The sequence below is a fragment of the Strongylocentrotus purpuratus genome, unplaced genomic scaffold, assembly GCF_000002235.5.
Source record: "Strongylocentrotus purpuratus isolate Spur 01 unplaced genomic scaffold, Spur_5.0 spur5_scaffold_20, whole genome shotgun sequence".
Lineage (NCBI taxonomy): Eukaryota > Metazoa > Echinodermata > Echinoidea > Camarodonta > Strongylocentrotidae > Strongylocentrotus > Strongylocentrotus purpuratus.
This window is the reverse complement of record NW_022145606.1, coordinates 26831829-26848861: the sequence shown is the minus strand read 5'-3', so window position 1 is coordinate 26848861 and position 17033 is coordinate 26831829. Positions and strand designations below refer to the sequence as shown.

Here is a 17033-nt window from a genome sequence, read left to right as displayed (position 1 = left end):
GTTAAGATTGCTTTTTAATATTAGTAGTAAAATGAGAAGAATAAACAAGTAAATTTCTTAATTTTGTTGATAATTAAACATTTTCATTTATCATGTCTTCATTCTTGCAAAAACCAATATGAATATTATTCCTTCTTAAAAGGGTTGTCAATATTTTGTTGGCTTACCGTACACTTATCAATGATATCATCTGCCATGGACATCACATTGAAAGCAGGTTGTAAAGTTGGTAAAAACCCTTTTCTTAAGGTGATGAGTTAAAGGATTTATGTGTTGTCACTCCTTGCCTTTCAAACCTTAGTATCTTTAAACATCACTCACATCATGACATGTACATGTATTTCGAACTTATAGATCATATTTGAGAAATCTAAAACAATGGTGCACATTTAGAATACTGGATTGATAGGTGGATGGATAACAAGATCATACATCCATGCTTTTTCTTCCCAGATTAAAGATTGTCGACCTGATCCGTATATTGAAGTTGGAACATTCCATGAACCTTGCAAAGTGCTCATTTTTTGACTGGGTTGGAGTAGGAGACAAGGTACGTCACGGTGGAAACCATCACTCTGAAGAAGACACTCAAATCAGAGATCAAGCTTGAACGTGACAATGAGACATGCAAGTATTTAAGTAAAGAAGAGGTTGATATCATATTATATATGGAATATCAAAATGGGAAGGTTAATGATAATGAAAGAATACTAATATCGGGACGCAATGTTGGAATGTTATTCGCTGAAAGATGATTGTTTGGTAGTGATAATGCGTTTTAGTTGAGTAGGTTATTCACTATGATGTAAGTTGTTTGAGTTAATGAAAATTGGAGGGTTATACAGAGATGCCAACCAGTACGATTAAATCATATTTAGTATGATAATAAGAGTGAAATACGATCTTAAAATACAATTTTTCATCTTTTTTCCCCCAAAAAAACAAACACGGAATCGCATAGAAACATGTACAAGTAAACCCCTGCAACCCCAACAAAAACTGTGCTTTACAATTTTCTCATTAAATTTTAATAAAAGAGCAAGCAAACATATTTCTGAAATTCTACTGGCCCTGGGCTATTTTGAGCAACCCCTGACTGCAGGGGGGGGGGGGGGGGGGCTGTCGATATTTGAAAATGCAAAGGTTAATTTGCATAAATTTTGAATATGCAAATTTCATTTTATTTTCTTTAATATGAATTATATTGTTTTTTATTTCTTATTTTTTCTAGAGGGCTTAAAGCCAGAACTGTCTATGTCCATTTTTTGTGAAATTCAGTTATGTCCACCAAAGAACTGTATATTCATTTCACTTTGTGTCTATTCAGAACTGTCTATTCCCATGTGTCCATTAGCCATTTTACTTTGATGTTCAGACTGTTTCAAGTACATTCATCAAGAATTGCGCAATACTTGCAGTTTTCTACTCATTAAGCAGATAAGATTCCCTATGCAGCTATTTCACTGATTGTGGCCAAGCAACACCATACCATTGCCCGGAAAAAACGTTATGATAAATAAAAAAGACCAATGTGCAACATGTACGAAGTATGACCAGTTGTCTGGAGATCAGAAGGAGAATTTCACGGAAACCCATCTCGTACAAAAAACAGAGGCTCAAGATGCCAAAGCAGTTCCTTGCATCGTGTAAGACAGAAAATCGTTGTGAATAAGATGGAGTGCAAAAGAGGACATGCTTACAACAAGAAATATGCTGATAAATTTGACTTCGGTGCATCATCAGGAAAGAGCAAACATCATGCAACTTGCAAGGAATGTCGCCGAGATTTGTCAATTTTGCATGGCGGTTGTAATGACATTGTTGTTCATTGCAAATCAAAGCAACACATCACTGCTTTCAAGTCTGAATCGTCAGCACGAGAAATAACATCATGGATGTCAACCTCCAAGGATTTTAATATAACTAGAGCTGAGTGCTTATTTACATCATTTTATTTGGAGCACAATATTCCTCTATCAGCTGCAAGTCACATGGGACCATTGTTGAAAAAAGCCTTTCCTAATTCTGAGGAGGTTATGAAGTTTACCAGTGCAAGGACCAAACATCTTGTCTTGTGCGTGAAATGGCCAAAGATAAACAAGGACAGATCGTTTCAGCCATGAAAGCACGGCCAATTGCAATATCAACTGATGGGAGTAATGTCAGCGACAGTAAACCATACCAAATTGTGGCATGCCTCGGAAAGTGTCAGTGCTTGGTTGCCCCAATCATCTAATTGATTCTGCTGCCAAAGATGCGTCATCTGCATTACCATATTCAATTGACTCGCTCCTTATTGATGTGTTCTACTATCTGGAAGCCAGCGTGAACAGGAAATTGAATCTCAAGAAGTTCCAGATGCTCATTGGGAACGAAGTGCAGGCAGTTCTGAAACATGCTTGTACGAGATGGCTGAGCTTGGGCCAATGCTTGCCAAGATTTATCCAACAATGGCAAGCTCTAGTCCTCTTTTTTGAAGGAGAAGTGTCAGCCGAGCAGAAGACGCCTACTCAACAGACAAAGCAGAAGAAGCCTACTCAACAGACCAAGGCTACCAAGAATAGTGTCCAAACTTCACTTGTTCCAAAGAAGCCAACTCCAGCTGTGAAAAATGAACCTGCTCAGGGATCTCAACTGAAGGTAAGGCTAGAAAATGTATTACTACAAGGCATCTACTCCTTTTTATTCCATTTAAATATGGCCATCATTAAAATTACCAGATTTGAATAGATTAACCCTAGCAGTAGAGAGCTTTCTTAATGTTTGAATTAATCAGCTTTTACTCCTCAAATTGGCAACAGTTATTATCATTTTACACTCTAAAATTATTAAAAAAAATACGAAAATGGATATTACATGAACCAAAATGGTAATTGCAAAATTTAATTTAATGTGTAATTAAATTTCATGCTTATAAATAAGTCATCAATAGTGTTGCAGGCATCGCATTAATTTTTTAAGCTTGTCTTGTCCTGCAGAAAAAGCCTGCTCACCAAACCAAGATGACTGCACAACTCCAAGCATTCTGCATTCCCAAGAAGGTGTCTGCAGATCCACCACATGTGAGCAAACCTGCCCAGTCTCAGACCCAAGTGAGTACAAAAATTGATCATAATTCGTCGCTGTTTTCACGAAGTGACGGTAGTGAAATAAAATTGCATACAGTTTGCGTGACGATTTTCCTCACTACCGTCACTTCGTGAAAATAGGGACGATATATACAGGGTGACAGTTAAATATGTTCCTTTACATCATTTATTTTTTCTTCTTATTTTTAGGTCATTTACTTGTAAGCTCTTTCTCTTCCAATCATCTTCACTCCGCTGTTCAGTTTACAGATATAAAAATGTATTCAATAATGCTAGTCATCTGCCAAGATTTCAAATGTAGTGTATCTTTTTAATTGTAAACTGTGTCAGTAGTCTTGTTTCTTTCTCATATGGTAATCAATAATTTCTCTACCTCCCAGGTTCAACTTCAAACACCACAGCCACAACACAGTAGACCTGCATCTTCAAGCTCTACTACTCGGGAAAAACGACAAATGAGGAAGCTTCGGATACACCTAGCAAAAAGCAGAAGACTGGGAAAGTTGTTGGCAAGGCAACAGGCTCAACAGTGCTCAAGACTGGAACTTCCAGTCATCCCAGTATGATTTCTAGTAAAATGACTGGAAATGAAAAAACAAGATGTGGAGGAAAAAAAGAAACAAGACAGACAGTAAGAGATAAAACAAGACAGGAAAGAATTCTGAATTCATTGCACTCAAACCCAATATCAGCCACAGCATCATTGCATTTCACAAGAAAAATGTCATCTTTCAGACGAGAAGTCCTCTGATACAAAAGCTAAAAGGAATACTAGAAAGTCTACTGCGTGACTTGTACAGCCAATTTGTAGCTCCACAAGCAATCATTGCAGCCACAGACTTGACCCTTCTGGACTACAAGAACAAGGAGAATCTTTGTGAAGAATCTGAAATGGTCATAAAAAGCGCAACAAGAGAAATTGTGAACACTTTAGATGAGTCTGATTGCCATAAGTTCTATGCAGCAGTGCATTCATATTACACCAAGGCATGTGACTACATTGTAAGTAAGTTTCTATTGAAGTCTGATGTTCTCATCCATGTGCAAGTGGCTGACATTGCATATCAGAAGGATGCCAAATTCACTTCTCTAAAGTTCTTCATCAACAAGTTCCCCTGCATGTTGCTTCAGGAAGAAGAAGAAGACAAGCACAGTGCCCTAGATGCTCTGGAGAACCAGTTCCTTATCTATCAAATTGCTCAGCTTCCAGACTTAGTGCAAAATGAGGAATCTACTGACAAGCAGTGGACAAGTATGATGACAGAAAAGAATGTTTCTGGTGAACTGTGCTATGACAGACTTGCAAAAGGGATTCTAACCATACCCCATACCAATGCTGAATGTAAAAGGGTCTTCAGTCAGGTGCGAAAGAACAAAACTGACTTCAGAGGGTCCATGAGCAACGAAACTCTAAAAAGTGTCCTTATTACTAAGGCTCGCCAAACAACACCCTGCTACATGAGGGAATTTGACTCTGATTTTCCAAAGAAAGCTCGTGATGTGCGCTACGCGCACATGATATTCAGTTTTACTTAAATGTTACTAATTGAAAATTCCAAAGTGTTGGCAGCTATGCCAGGCCAAGGTAGTTGCTGGAAAGAGGACTTTTGTCTCTGCTTCTTTTGATTTGCAAAGTGAATGTCGCTGCAACATTACTCTATGCCATCCAGAACACACATCTCAAAGTCATCGCACACAATTTTCTGGAGAGTGGGCATTCCCACGTGGAATGCAATAGCATGCATTCTGCTATTGAAACAGAAAAAAAGAACATCAATGTCTTCACAATGCATGACTGGGTAAAACATCTTCCACAAATTAAGACGTCGGCTTCCATACAAGGTCATAAACATGTGCCATGGAGACTTTTATGATCTGAAAAATCTCTCACAGCAGATCATGAATAACAAACGCCTAGACGAAGATAGACACGTCTTCAACTGGCTACATGTAAAGAGCTTCCAATACAGGAAGGAAGAGCAAAGCACCATCTGCTACCATCTATAACTACTTGGATGACTACAAGAAGATAGATCATCAGTTCCACCTAACCTGGACCTTGTCTACCAAGAGAAGCATTTAAAAAAGCCTAAACCTTAAGAAGAAGGATCTCATCAACTTGTGCAATAGCCTAGCCATTCCTGAAGAGTTCCATGGATGGTATTTGGCACTCCCATTTTTTAAGTTTCTGACATTGACAGGGTCAAAAGGTCATGGCTTCCATGTATGATGTTTGACCAAGTATTATTTATAAGTTAATGGCATTAAACATAACTACTACACTTTGTCAGATTTTATGCTTGCAATCAAACTTTTAAATGCATTTTTACTCAAATGGCATATTTGGACATAGACAGTTGTGGTTTTAAGTCCTCGATCTATTATTTTATTTCTAATGTATTCTTTTGTTCTGGAATACATCAAGTTACTTTGAGAAACGTATCAAAGCAATTTGATATCAATTCATATCTCCCACTTATACATCTATTTACCTGTATTCACATTTCTGCTTGTACATGTATATATGCAATTGTAGCACTTTTTGATGATATGCGCATACTAATTGCTATGTAACACCTGACAGGTGTATCCAAATTCGATGAAAATGGTATCAAAATGTGCATAAGACTTGAGGAAAAGAATCGAAGAACAACAATGTAAAATTCCAAGCGGTTGCGGCGCTATCTCCAAAAATGCGGGGTGGGGGAGGGGGGGGGGGGCTCTTACGCCACCCCCCCCCCAAGTACAGTAAGGAGTAAATGACGTTAGCCATATAATTATAAATATGCATTTTTTAAGATGCTTACATATACATGTAAAGTGTTAAAGGGCAAGTTCACCCGAAAATAAGTTGATCTTCATACATGTAAAGTGTTAAAGGAGAAGTCCACCCCAAAAATAAGTTGGTCTTCATAAAAGCAGATAAATGAGAGAAACAAATCAATGAAATTTTGAGGAAAATCAAAAACAAATGAGAAAGTTATAAATTGTTGGAGTTGTAATCAGTGAAGCACAAATTGCAAACTGTGTGACATCACATGCGAGCTCATATCTCATTTGCTTTGTACAAAAAATATTTTGAAAAATTAATTTCCTCAGACGTTGATTAAATGAATACGATAACATTAGCATAAAACCAGTGATCAGTAATAACATCTATCTGAAAGATGAATAAGGGTAATGCTTTTCACCTACTAACAATACTGGTGAAGGTGATAGCAGTAGTAAAGGTAACGGAGACACTGATTATATTTAATATTAGCAGTGACAATGGAAATGTTTCATTTATATTACATTTTTTTATCACCATGTGTAGGTATTGAATATCTTCAAAATTTCTACCATTTCAGAAAACTTGGTTTAGTGAAGACTGGGTCTTGGCGAGTGTCTTTGATATGTTAAGGGAATTGAGGACAAATGATGGTGTAATACCGGAGTTGAAAGATGAGTATGAATATGACATAGTGCTCCGTGAGAAGTTGGTGAAGTCATGGGGGTTAGCCCAGGAAGCCTTAAAAGGTGCATGCTGCAGGAAAATACAAGAAGTATTAGGATATGAATGCTAGAAACAGGAAATTTAATAACGGAGATCAGGGTTTATCTTGCTTCCCACTGATCAGAACAAGTTGTTGCTGAAATGGAAGGGCCCATTCCCTGTGCTGGCGTAAAGTATGACTATGACTACATTGTCAGTGGTGTTCTTAAGAAATATCACATTAATCTTCTCAACAAATAATTTCTCAGGCAGAAGGTTAACTTGTCAGTGGCTGGCTGCTTTGATTTGTGTATAGAGAGTAGGAAGGTGTGTCAAGATTCTGCAGAAGATGCCGAGGATCAGTTTATATTGAAGGTAAATGTGGGTGCTGGGCTTATGCAGTAACATTCAGGAGAAGAATTCCTGATTGCTTATGCGAGTAACAAGTCATTACCACGGGTAGAAAATTACACAAAAAAGAAAAAAAGTGCTTAGCAATAGTACGAGCAATCAAAAAGTTAAAATATTATTTGTATTGAATTGAAGTACACACAGACCACAAACCATTCTTCTATATTCAAGCGAAGAGGTTTGACAATAAGAGAATCATGAGATGGAGCATGATGCTCCAAGATTACAGGTTTCGGCTTGTATCGGTGAAGGTTCAGTATAATGTTACAGCAGATTATATGAGCAGAATGTAAAATGCACTATACTCATGGATTTCTTTTGTCTGTCTACCATTGTAAATTATTGGATGTGTATCACGGTTTAATAACATATTTTGTTAATGTCATTTGTTGAATACATATTGCATTTACCAGGATTATGTAATGTTGAGATTTATTTTATATTGATCTTCCCAGCCACAAATGTATACCCATCAAACTTTCTATGATAGCACATACAAAATTATTATCCTGAGCATATGTTTTGTAGAAATTCATGAAATCCACTACACAAGTTTGATATGAAGAAGAAAATATTACAGCAATATATACGCATTGTAGTTTATGCAAGTGCAGGAATATTACTCACTACATTTTGAACAGAAAAAACAGAAAGAGATGATAATTAGACAGCCACCTTATGTATCTAAATATATCAGAGAGGGCTTAATGATGCTGAACACAATGGGTTGTGCTCTTTAATGCTGGATAATTGTTTAATTTTGAGTCAAAGACATTGTCTTCAGGTGATGATGTGAACATTTGATAATCTCTACTTTGTATTAACAGGTTATATACAAACTCTATGGACATTGACGTATAGCCATGTTATAGGTTTTCAACTTTGTGCAGAATATGTCATACATATTTATACATGGATTGTTTTTATGCTAATTATCCCACAGCATGATATTGTTGTGCTATGTTGGCATTGTTTTTAGCAAAGGTTTTATTCAAAGGTGTTTGTAGACTTATAACCATGCTCAACCTTTTTCATGATATTAACGTTCTGAAGTACGGGTGCTATATAATATCATTTAAAACAAAAAATCAGATTATTGGAAACACGTTTTAGTAATTGCATTTAGAATTGCGTTTAGAATTGCATGTGCAGATTTCAACTCAAATACAAGAGAAATGTAATGTATCTAAGTCTCATGACTTGATAAAAGTAAGAATGTCATATTATTTATTGTACATTATAAAACTTGGTTGATTAAACCATAGGTTGAGAACTGAGATTTCTGGATATACAACTATATGTATATTGACTAGGATTGGTATTTAGTGATATGAGCTATGTTGTGTCATGATCTTCTGATATCATGTAATGGTTGATAAGATGAAGAATGTTATGTTTGACTTTAAAGGTTTACCTTGATAAAGCTTAAATGATAATTTATGTGCAGTAAAAATTGAAACAGTTTGTTCCAAACATTTTCATGAGATATGTAGTAATTGAGTGATTTGTGTATGTCGTACTGTTTTATAAGTATTTATCTAGGAATGTGAGAAGGAAGCTCAGTACCTAGGAATTATTTTTGAAAAGAATATTTTTGTTTATGGTAAAAGTTGTCATGATGACTTTCAATAAGATGATGACTTTAAATAGGAAGAATAGATTTTATTGACAAAAATTAAGGAACATCCAAAGACATAAAAGAGGGAGAACGAGAGCCAGAGGCTGAAAATGGGGAGGGTGAAAGAGTAGAGAAAAGGATCGAGAGACAGAGCAAGAGAAAAAGAGGGAGGCAGAGCAAGAGAGGGAGAGGGTGAAAGAGTAGAAAGAGAGATACAGAAATAGAGCAAGAGAAGGGAAGGGAAACAAAGCAGTAGAGAGGAGAAAGAATTAAGCGAGATGTGAGTAGATAGATATATAGAAAGAGAAATGTATTGACATGTAAACAATTCTTTGTCCGTGGGAGCTAGAGACGTAAACATTGCGTATACATGGGTGAATAACTGGCAATAACTCATCGTAGATAAAATTGTCATTTTATGTATTAATGCTTTTATAATTAACGCAGTCATGACAGGGAACATGGAAATTGTGAGTATTTTGAGAGCTGTTCTAAAGAATAAAGCTGATATTTTTTGCAACGAGAATATATTTTTGACGAGCCGAAGTCGTACAATCGCCGGGTTAGAGTTATGGTTAGGTTAGGGGTGGGTGTTTATAAAAGCATATTTAATACATAAAATGACAAATTTATCTAAGATGAGGGATTTTAGATCATGAAATCATGAGGAGAAAAAAAAGTTGATCGAGCTGTCCCCCGAAGCACCCCACCCTGGACAACTCGACCTGGTGTCCAGGGGCTTTGCGTCGGTGTTGTCTAGAATTCCAACTTACTCCACATAGACATTACACGTAAACGAAAAATAGGATTTTCAATTCACATCTTGTCGTTGGAATATCGCCATGATCCCAACATCTGATTTATAGAAAAAAAATGTGACCTTAAGTGTAGAGAATTTTCTCAGCTACAACATATTCGAAGCTTGCAGAAAATCGAGAAAAAATAATCGAGATATTGCTCAAACAAGACTAGAATGTCCTAATGCAGATTTCAGAAAAAGTCACCTCCAATAGGCATGACACGCAAACTAAGAAAATTCTGACATGTCGCATTCAATCAAAATTGTCACTGTGATGACGTCATCAAAGTGAAACATGGTGAGATATAAGGAGACGGAAGGAGACTGGGTATAGTCATGTAAAAATACATGAGATGGACCGAGGGATGAAAGAGAAATCAGAATGCATAGGCTACTTGGAAGGGGTGAAAAAAAGAATACAAAGGGCAAAGGAAAGAGGTAAAGGAAATTAAGGAACATCCTATACGACATAAGAGGGAGAACGGGAGCCAAAGGCGGGAAAAGGAGAGCTGGCCGGTGAAAGAGTAGAGACAGATCGAGGGAGACATCAGCTAGAGCAGATCAAGAGGGAGGCAGAGCAAGAGAGGGAGAGGGTGAAAGCGTAGAGATAGATCGAGATATAGTAGTCGAAAAAGATGATAAAATCACTGATAAGAAACGAAAGCAAATTTTTAAAAAAATTACACCGGATATGGAAGTCGAGTGCTTTAACCAATATACCAAAATATGTCCCTTAGACAATACATGTAAAGCTGACAAACGGCCTTGGCATAGTCGCTATTTCAACTTTCAATTGAAAATTTCAACATGATTTCAACATCAGATCAAAAAACGGAAGGCACAGTTAAGATAGCTCATATTATCAGCTATAACATGCTTAAATTGTGGGGGAAATAGACCAAAAAACGATGAAGATATTGCTCGCGAAAGAGGGGAATATTGAATCCAGTTTTGAAAAAAAAAGTCATATAAAAATGTGAAAAATTGACAGGCCTCCTTTAATCGCAAAAATACGCCATGATTCCTTTGTCAAAATGAAATATCGTGTGGACTGCATTTGTAGAGAATTATCTCAGCTAGAACATATTAAAATTAGGAAGAAAATCAATTAAGTTTTACAGAGATACAATCGATTTTCAAAAATATGCTGACGTCATAATATGCAAATTGAAATTTTGAGTTCGGATGACGTCATGAGTTAATTGAGAGTCAAATAAGACATGAAATCATATCTCCGATTCATACTCTATCAAAATATGGAAAAAAAACTGATCTTGAGTTATCCTGTTAACAAAAAAGTGTGCAAATAAATAAAAATAAAGAACAAAAATAAACTACTTGATCATGATCATGATTTTCATGATGATGATAATGATAACCATGATGATGATCATGAGCGTGATCCTGACATCTGATTGAAAAAATGAGGGGACATTTAGATAGCATATATAGGCTCAGCTACAACATACACAAAAATCAACAAAAACCAAGCCGAAATAACGGCGATATTGCTCGCAAAAGATAAGAATGTAGAATCCAGATTTGAGAAAAAGTCATCTCCCATAAGGATTACACGCAAAAAGTAATGGATCAAGTGATAACAGGGTAATAATAAAGTAAATATGGTTGTTTATTACATTATTTGCGATTGTACGTGTTTTAATATTCAAAGGAGATGGTAGAGTGAAAGGTCAAAAAGAAAAAAAAGTGAAGAAAAAAAAATTGTTGGAGACGCCCGGACTCGAACCAGGGACCTCGAGGTCGGAAGTCAAGTGCCTTACTGATATACCAAAACATTTCCCATAGAGATTACACGTAAACGGAAAATAGAATTTACAAATCCCACTTTGTAAGTGAAATATGAGCATGATCCCGGCATCTGACCAAAAAATAAAGGGCACACTTATGATAGCTTATTGTCTCAGCTACAACATACTCAAAGCTCAGAGAAAATAAAGCTAAAAAAATGGAGATATTGCTCGCAAAAGACAGGATGTAGAATCCAGTTTTGAGAAAAAGTCATGTCCCATAGAGAATACACGCAAAATGTGAAAAATTGACATGCCACCTTTAATCGCAAAAATACGCCATGATACCTTTGTCAAAATGAAATATTGTGGCAACTGCATTTGTAGAAAATTGTCTCAGCTAGATCATATCAAAATTTGGAAGAAAATCAATCAATATTTACAGAGATACAGTCAATTTTCCAGAAAAATACTGACGTCATAATATGCAAATTGAAATTTTGAGTTGGGAGGCCATTATGATGACGTCATGAGTTAATTGAGGGTCAAATGAGACATTAAATCATATTTCCAATTCATACTCTATCAAAATATGGAGAAAAAAATTGGGTTCACTTTGCATCCTAAAGTGCTATAATGGATTTTGTATAGGCATGTTTTTGCCCATGTATGCTATGTATTACAAGAGCTCGCACGCACGGAAATTATCTTAAACGGACGCTCATTCCGTTATTAATGGTCAGAAAAAGGTGAACAAGGTATCAAAATGCTTGGAAAAATGCGTCAAATATGATGACAGAAAAAAATTGGCGATTCTATGTAGGAAAAAGCAATTACGCGCGAAAACGCGCGCGCATGTGCGTGCGCGCGTTTTTTGCAAAATGCTTAAAATGGCCTAAAACGTATGCAAAAAAAATTTGAGACGATTTTGAGCATTTTTATTTTTTGCGCGCGCGGTGACGCGCGGACGTACGCATGCGCGCGCGTTTTCTGACCTGAAATTGACCGGACGGATATTGACCTTAATCGTGATAAATATGAATGAGAAATGCCTTTCCGTTATGAAGATATGATCATGAGTAAAAAGTACCAAAAAAACACAAAATGGCGCCTGGATGACGTCATGAAAACTTGATGACCTTGAAAATGTTACTCTAACGTCTCATGACAATGACCTATGACTGTGCCAAAATTGAACGAAATTGACTAAACTGATCTTGAGTTATCCTGTTAACAAAAAAGTGTGAAAATAAATAAAAATAAATAATAATAATAATAATAATAATAATAATAAAGAAAGAAAATTCTGACGAAAACAATAGGTGATCTGTCGTTGACAGACCACCTAATAATAATAAAGAAAGAAAATTCTGACGAAAACAATAGGTGATCTGTCGTTGACAGACCACCTAATTAACTTATCACAATACAACTCTCTTTCTCTCTGACACTGAATGAGAAAACATATCTTTTATAAATATTTCAAACTGTTTTAAGAGTAAAGTGTTAATATATTACTTTAAAGAAATATCACGTAATATATGCCTATATTGTTCTGTAAATTTAACCTTCCTTGCTACTACTTCTACAATCTATTAGAGGTGATCACAATGCATCTCTCTTTCTCTCTGACAATGAATGAGAAAATATCTCTTTTATGAATAGTTTAAACTTTTTTGAGACTAAATTGTTAATATATTACTTTAAAGAAATATTACTTAATATATATCTCTATTATTGTTTCTGTAAATTCTACTTTGCTTTTACTGCTACTACTACTACTACTACTACTACTACTACTACTACCAATGGTTTGATCCAGAGCTCACGGATTAAATGAAAGTTATACTTTTTCCCAATTAAAAATCACCAAAAAACGTGTAACCTCCGTACATAATACAATGAGTAATAAGTGATCACAGTCTCTCTGAAAATGAATGAGAAAACATCTCTTTGATGAAGATTTATCAATGTTTTAATGCTACAATACCTAATATATTGTTTTCTCCATGCAAATACAATGATAAAGCGAACATTGCAGATATAAATGGACAAACTGGGAAACATAGGTAAAGGCAATCGTGTGAAATAGTAAAGGTAAAACTGAGATGAAAGGGGATATGATTAAAAATGTGGCGCGTTGCTGAAGAAATAACTTGTTCACAGTAAACAACTAAATTATTCATACCCTAAACAAGGTTTTGTAATTTGTTAAAAATGATTTGCCCCGATTTATATCTCTGGAGAATGCCCCATACGAAAGCTTACATATAAAAGTATTTAACGAAAGGCCATAATTAAACCACTCCCCCGTTCTTTCTTGCGCCTTGAGCATCTCTAGAGATGGATATGTTGCGCTTTATAAATATTGTTATTGTTATTATTATTGCGACCGCCCTAAACAAACTTTATGTTCCTATCATACTATTATGATACAAAAAACAATAACAAGTGGGAATACTGCTACTACTTTTTCTTATACTACTACTACTACTACTACTACTACTACTACTACTACTACTACTATTAGAAATGCTGCTGCTACTGCTACTACTACTACTACTACTACTACTACTACTACTACTATTTTTACTACTATTGCTGCTGCTGCTGCTATTCTGCTATTGCTATTACTACGACCACAACGACGACCGCTGCTGATGCTCTAGCTGCGATTAACTAAAAAATAATTATATTTTGTTCTTTGTATTGGCAATTTAGTATAAGTTTTCAGCCCTGTTTCTGTTCACCTATTTGAAGCAGACTGTGTTAATACATATCACGTTTGTAAGTAAGTAGGAAGTAACTGCTTAAAGTTATCAACATAATTATTTTGTGTAGTGTTGTTATTTGACGCGCTGTCTGGTAATTATACACATAACTGGTAATGGTATGTGTGCATGAATACAAAACATGTATAATATAATGAGTGTTGTTTACAGGAATCGAAAAGTGAATATATTTACATGTACAGATTAGTACTACACGATATTTCATTGAAAAACACTCTTCTAGAAATTGAAGAATAAAGAATTATTTGAAAAGAGTAAGCCTTAGGTAGAAGAAAACGATGAACTCTTTTGTATCCTTCATTGCGCAATAGTTTGATTTAAATAAATAAATAAAATAAAGCAATACAAAACAACCTTTGTCTATGACTGTATTGTAACCGGATTTGAATAAGTTATTCTTTTCTTTCTAAACGGAAGGATAGTAGATCCAAACACGTGTTTCAGCATTGCTTCTATCAAATCATAGTTTTCTTTAAATTACTCATCAATATGCATCGATCGATCGAAAGAGAAAGGGGAAGAAAGAGAGAGATAGAGAGCGAGAGAGGAAGAGAAAGAGAGAGAGAGAGAGAGAGAGAGAGAAGGGGGAGAGAAAAGGAAAGAGAGAGAGAGAGGGGGAGGGGTGGTCAAAAGATACACTCTAACAATAGCAATGTTAAAATCACCATTTAAAGGACTCATAAGGGACCACTTTTTCAAAATGGTAGATTAACACTTTAAACATGCTGGCCCACTATATACAAGTTGAATGTAGCTTGTCGTAAATGTTAATATGACATTCTTAACAATATATGATAAAATCCATTGCCTACACGAGCCGGGTGGTCCATGTACAAAGTCTATGGGAATAAGATAATTCAGTAGTCAATTCATTAACATTTTAGTTTTTGTTAGAGAGAAGAGAAGGAAAATTACATGGCGAAGAGAAAGAAAGTAGGGAAAACGATCAAGGAGTGAGAGAGTAAGAAGCGTAACAGGGCAAATTGGACTGATAGATAAAAGTATAAGGCTTTTAATAAAAAGATGTTGTATTGCCCTTTAAGTGCCAGAACATGGGTCGGTTGATCGGATTTTTAACCCCCCCCCCCCCTTCAAAACAGCGCCCGTCGCCACAACAATTCAAGACCGGTAACGGTGCCCAAATCTCGCTGGTTTCGTACACGAGACAGGCGTCTACTTGTTAACTCTAGCAGGAGTTCGAAACTAGGGCAGAATACGAGTGAAAATTTGGAAATAATTTGATGACTTTATGCATTTATATCCCATTAAAACAAATAAGATACTTGTTTTTTTCTAAAATGCGGTTTTAAAAAAATAATTAAAAAGTCGACCGTAAATTTGAAGATTTTTGGGTCAGTCGCAAAGGGCAATGCAACATCTTGTATATAACGCCTAATGGGACGCATTCAAAGATAGGATTAATTTAGCAGAGACAGAATGAAGGTAAACTTTAAGATAGAAAGAGCGGACACAGACCTCCTATATATACTCCCATAATAGATTTGCCGAAACTACTACATTCTGTTATTAGGAATTGTATATTTATCACTTTTATTGGGGTTGAATGTACTGCAAAATACAATGGAATCTACTCCGATATAGTGTCTGAATTTTAAAGTTTTTCGACTTTGTATAAATGATGTCACACAAATAACCTTCCTGTGCCACATTTGAGTGATTTCAAGTTGGGTTTTTAGGGCCAGTGTTAGTGTTAAACAAACACGAACACCAGCCCTAAACACCGAAATAAAAAAATCAGCTGGTGTTAAGGTTTTGACCTCTGAATATCTATCTTGGGATAGATAAATTGAAGGCTTTAAAAATATGTTACTGCTACCAGTGCAAAGTTTATTCTTTCGGTATTAAAAGGGTTTTCATGGAACTAATCAAGACCGGGAATGGATAATTTTGCAAACCTGTTATGAAGCATTAACAACAAATCCGTCCATCAATTATTTAATATTTGTTGTGTGGCACGTGTGTGAAACGAGGGATCGTGCAGAGAGACGCAGAAGCCAACCCAAGTGTTAAAGTGACTCGGTAACATTGTTGAAGGTTAATGAAACAATTGCTTAATTTTTGTATAAAATGTTAATTATCATATTCCTTCTACTGTAATAATCCTCTAACATGCAAGGTATCTATGGTTTTTCTTTGATGGCGTCACTGTGCAACACTCTCTAATAGTGATTCACAGTAAATTCTCCTAACCATTTTTGAATTATCCCAACCGTTTTTCCATGACAAAAAGATAAAACAGGCTATTAAAAATATTTTAACACTTAAATGTCTGAAATGGTATGTAGAGCAAATTTATTGCTTTGTGACGATTTACATTCACCTAAAATATAATCAAATTGTAATAATATAGTTAGGAGAATTAAGGAATCGGTCAGATCAGTTTTTTCCAGTTTGTATCATTAGTAATAGTCCGTTTTCAATCAAATTTTCAGATTATTTTTAATTGTATACCTATCATTGAAGTCACTACCTTAGCACCACTTTCCCCCATCTGAACAATGTTACCGAGTCCCTTTAAGGATCAACCATGTTTATAAATCCTTGTTTCCATCAATTATTTCATATTTGTGTGCTAAATTACACGTGTGGGAAACGAGCGACTGCGGAGAGAGGCGAAGAAGCCAACCGAAGTGTTAAGGACCAACCATGTTATAAATCCTTGTGTGGACTAGGTATATAATGTGCGTAAAGTTCTAACTGGTTAGGATATACTGGCTTCCTCTGCCCAGCTTCCGGTACCAAACTAACGAGCTTCCCTTCTCTATCCGGTCGTTTGACAGCTATCTAAACCCGTCTGACGCGTGTTCAGGCGGTGATATACCAGCAGTAATCGAATATGAATAAGTACAACTCTTCTTATTTACTGATTCACAACTTCGAATGATTGGCATTCTTGATATATTGAAGGAATATTCAGCTTTGAAAGTAGGATGGTGAATGTTTGAATGAAATCGGACAAAAGATGGGGAAATTATGATTATGGCTTTTCAAATTGGCTGAATGGGAAATGTGTTTGTAATGTAGAGGCAGTCAACTTTCCTAATTGTTCCAACACACAACGTTACTAAAGTGTCAATTTG

General features: G+C 35.7%; 1 protein-coding gene across 1 annotated transcript; it reads left to right on the top strand.

Moving 5' to 3' along the window:
• The first annotated feature begins 1231 nt into the window (after positions 1-1231).
• LOC115927329 lies at positions 1232-8459 on the top strand. Its single transcript, XM_030993110.1, has 3 exons — positions 1232-2640; positions 2979-3092; positions 3470-8459. Exons 1-3 carry the CDS (start codon positions 2194-2196, stop codon positions 3653-3655), a joined length of 747 nt encoding a protein of 248 aa, XP_030848970.1. The 5' UTR covers positions 1232-2193; the 3' UTR covers positions 3656-8459.
• The last annotated feature ends 8574 nt before the right edge of the window (positions 8460-17033 follow it).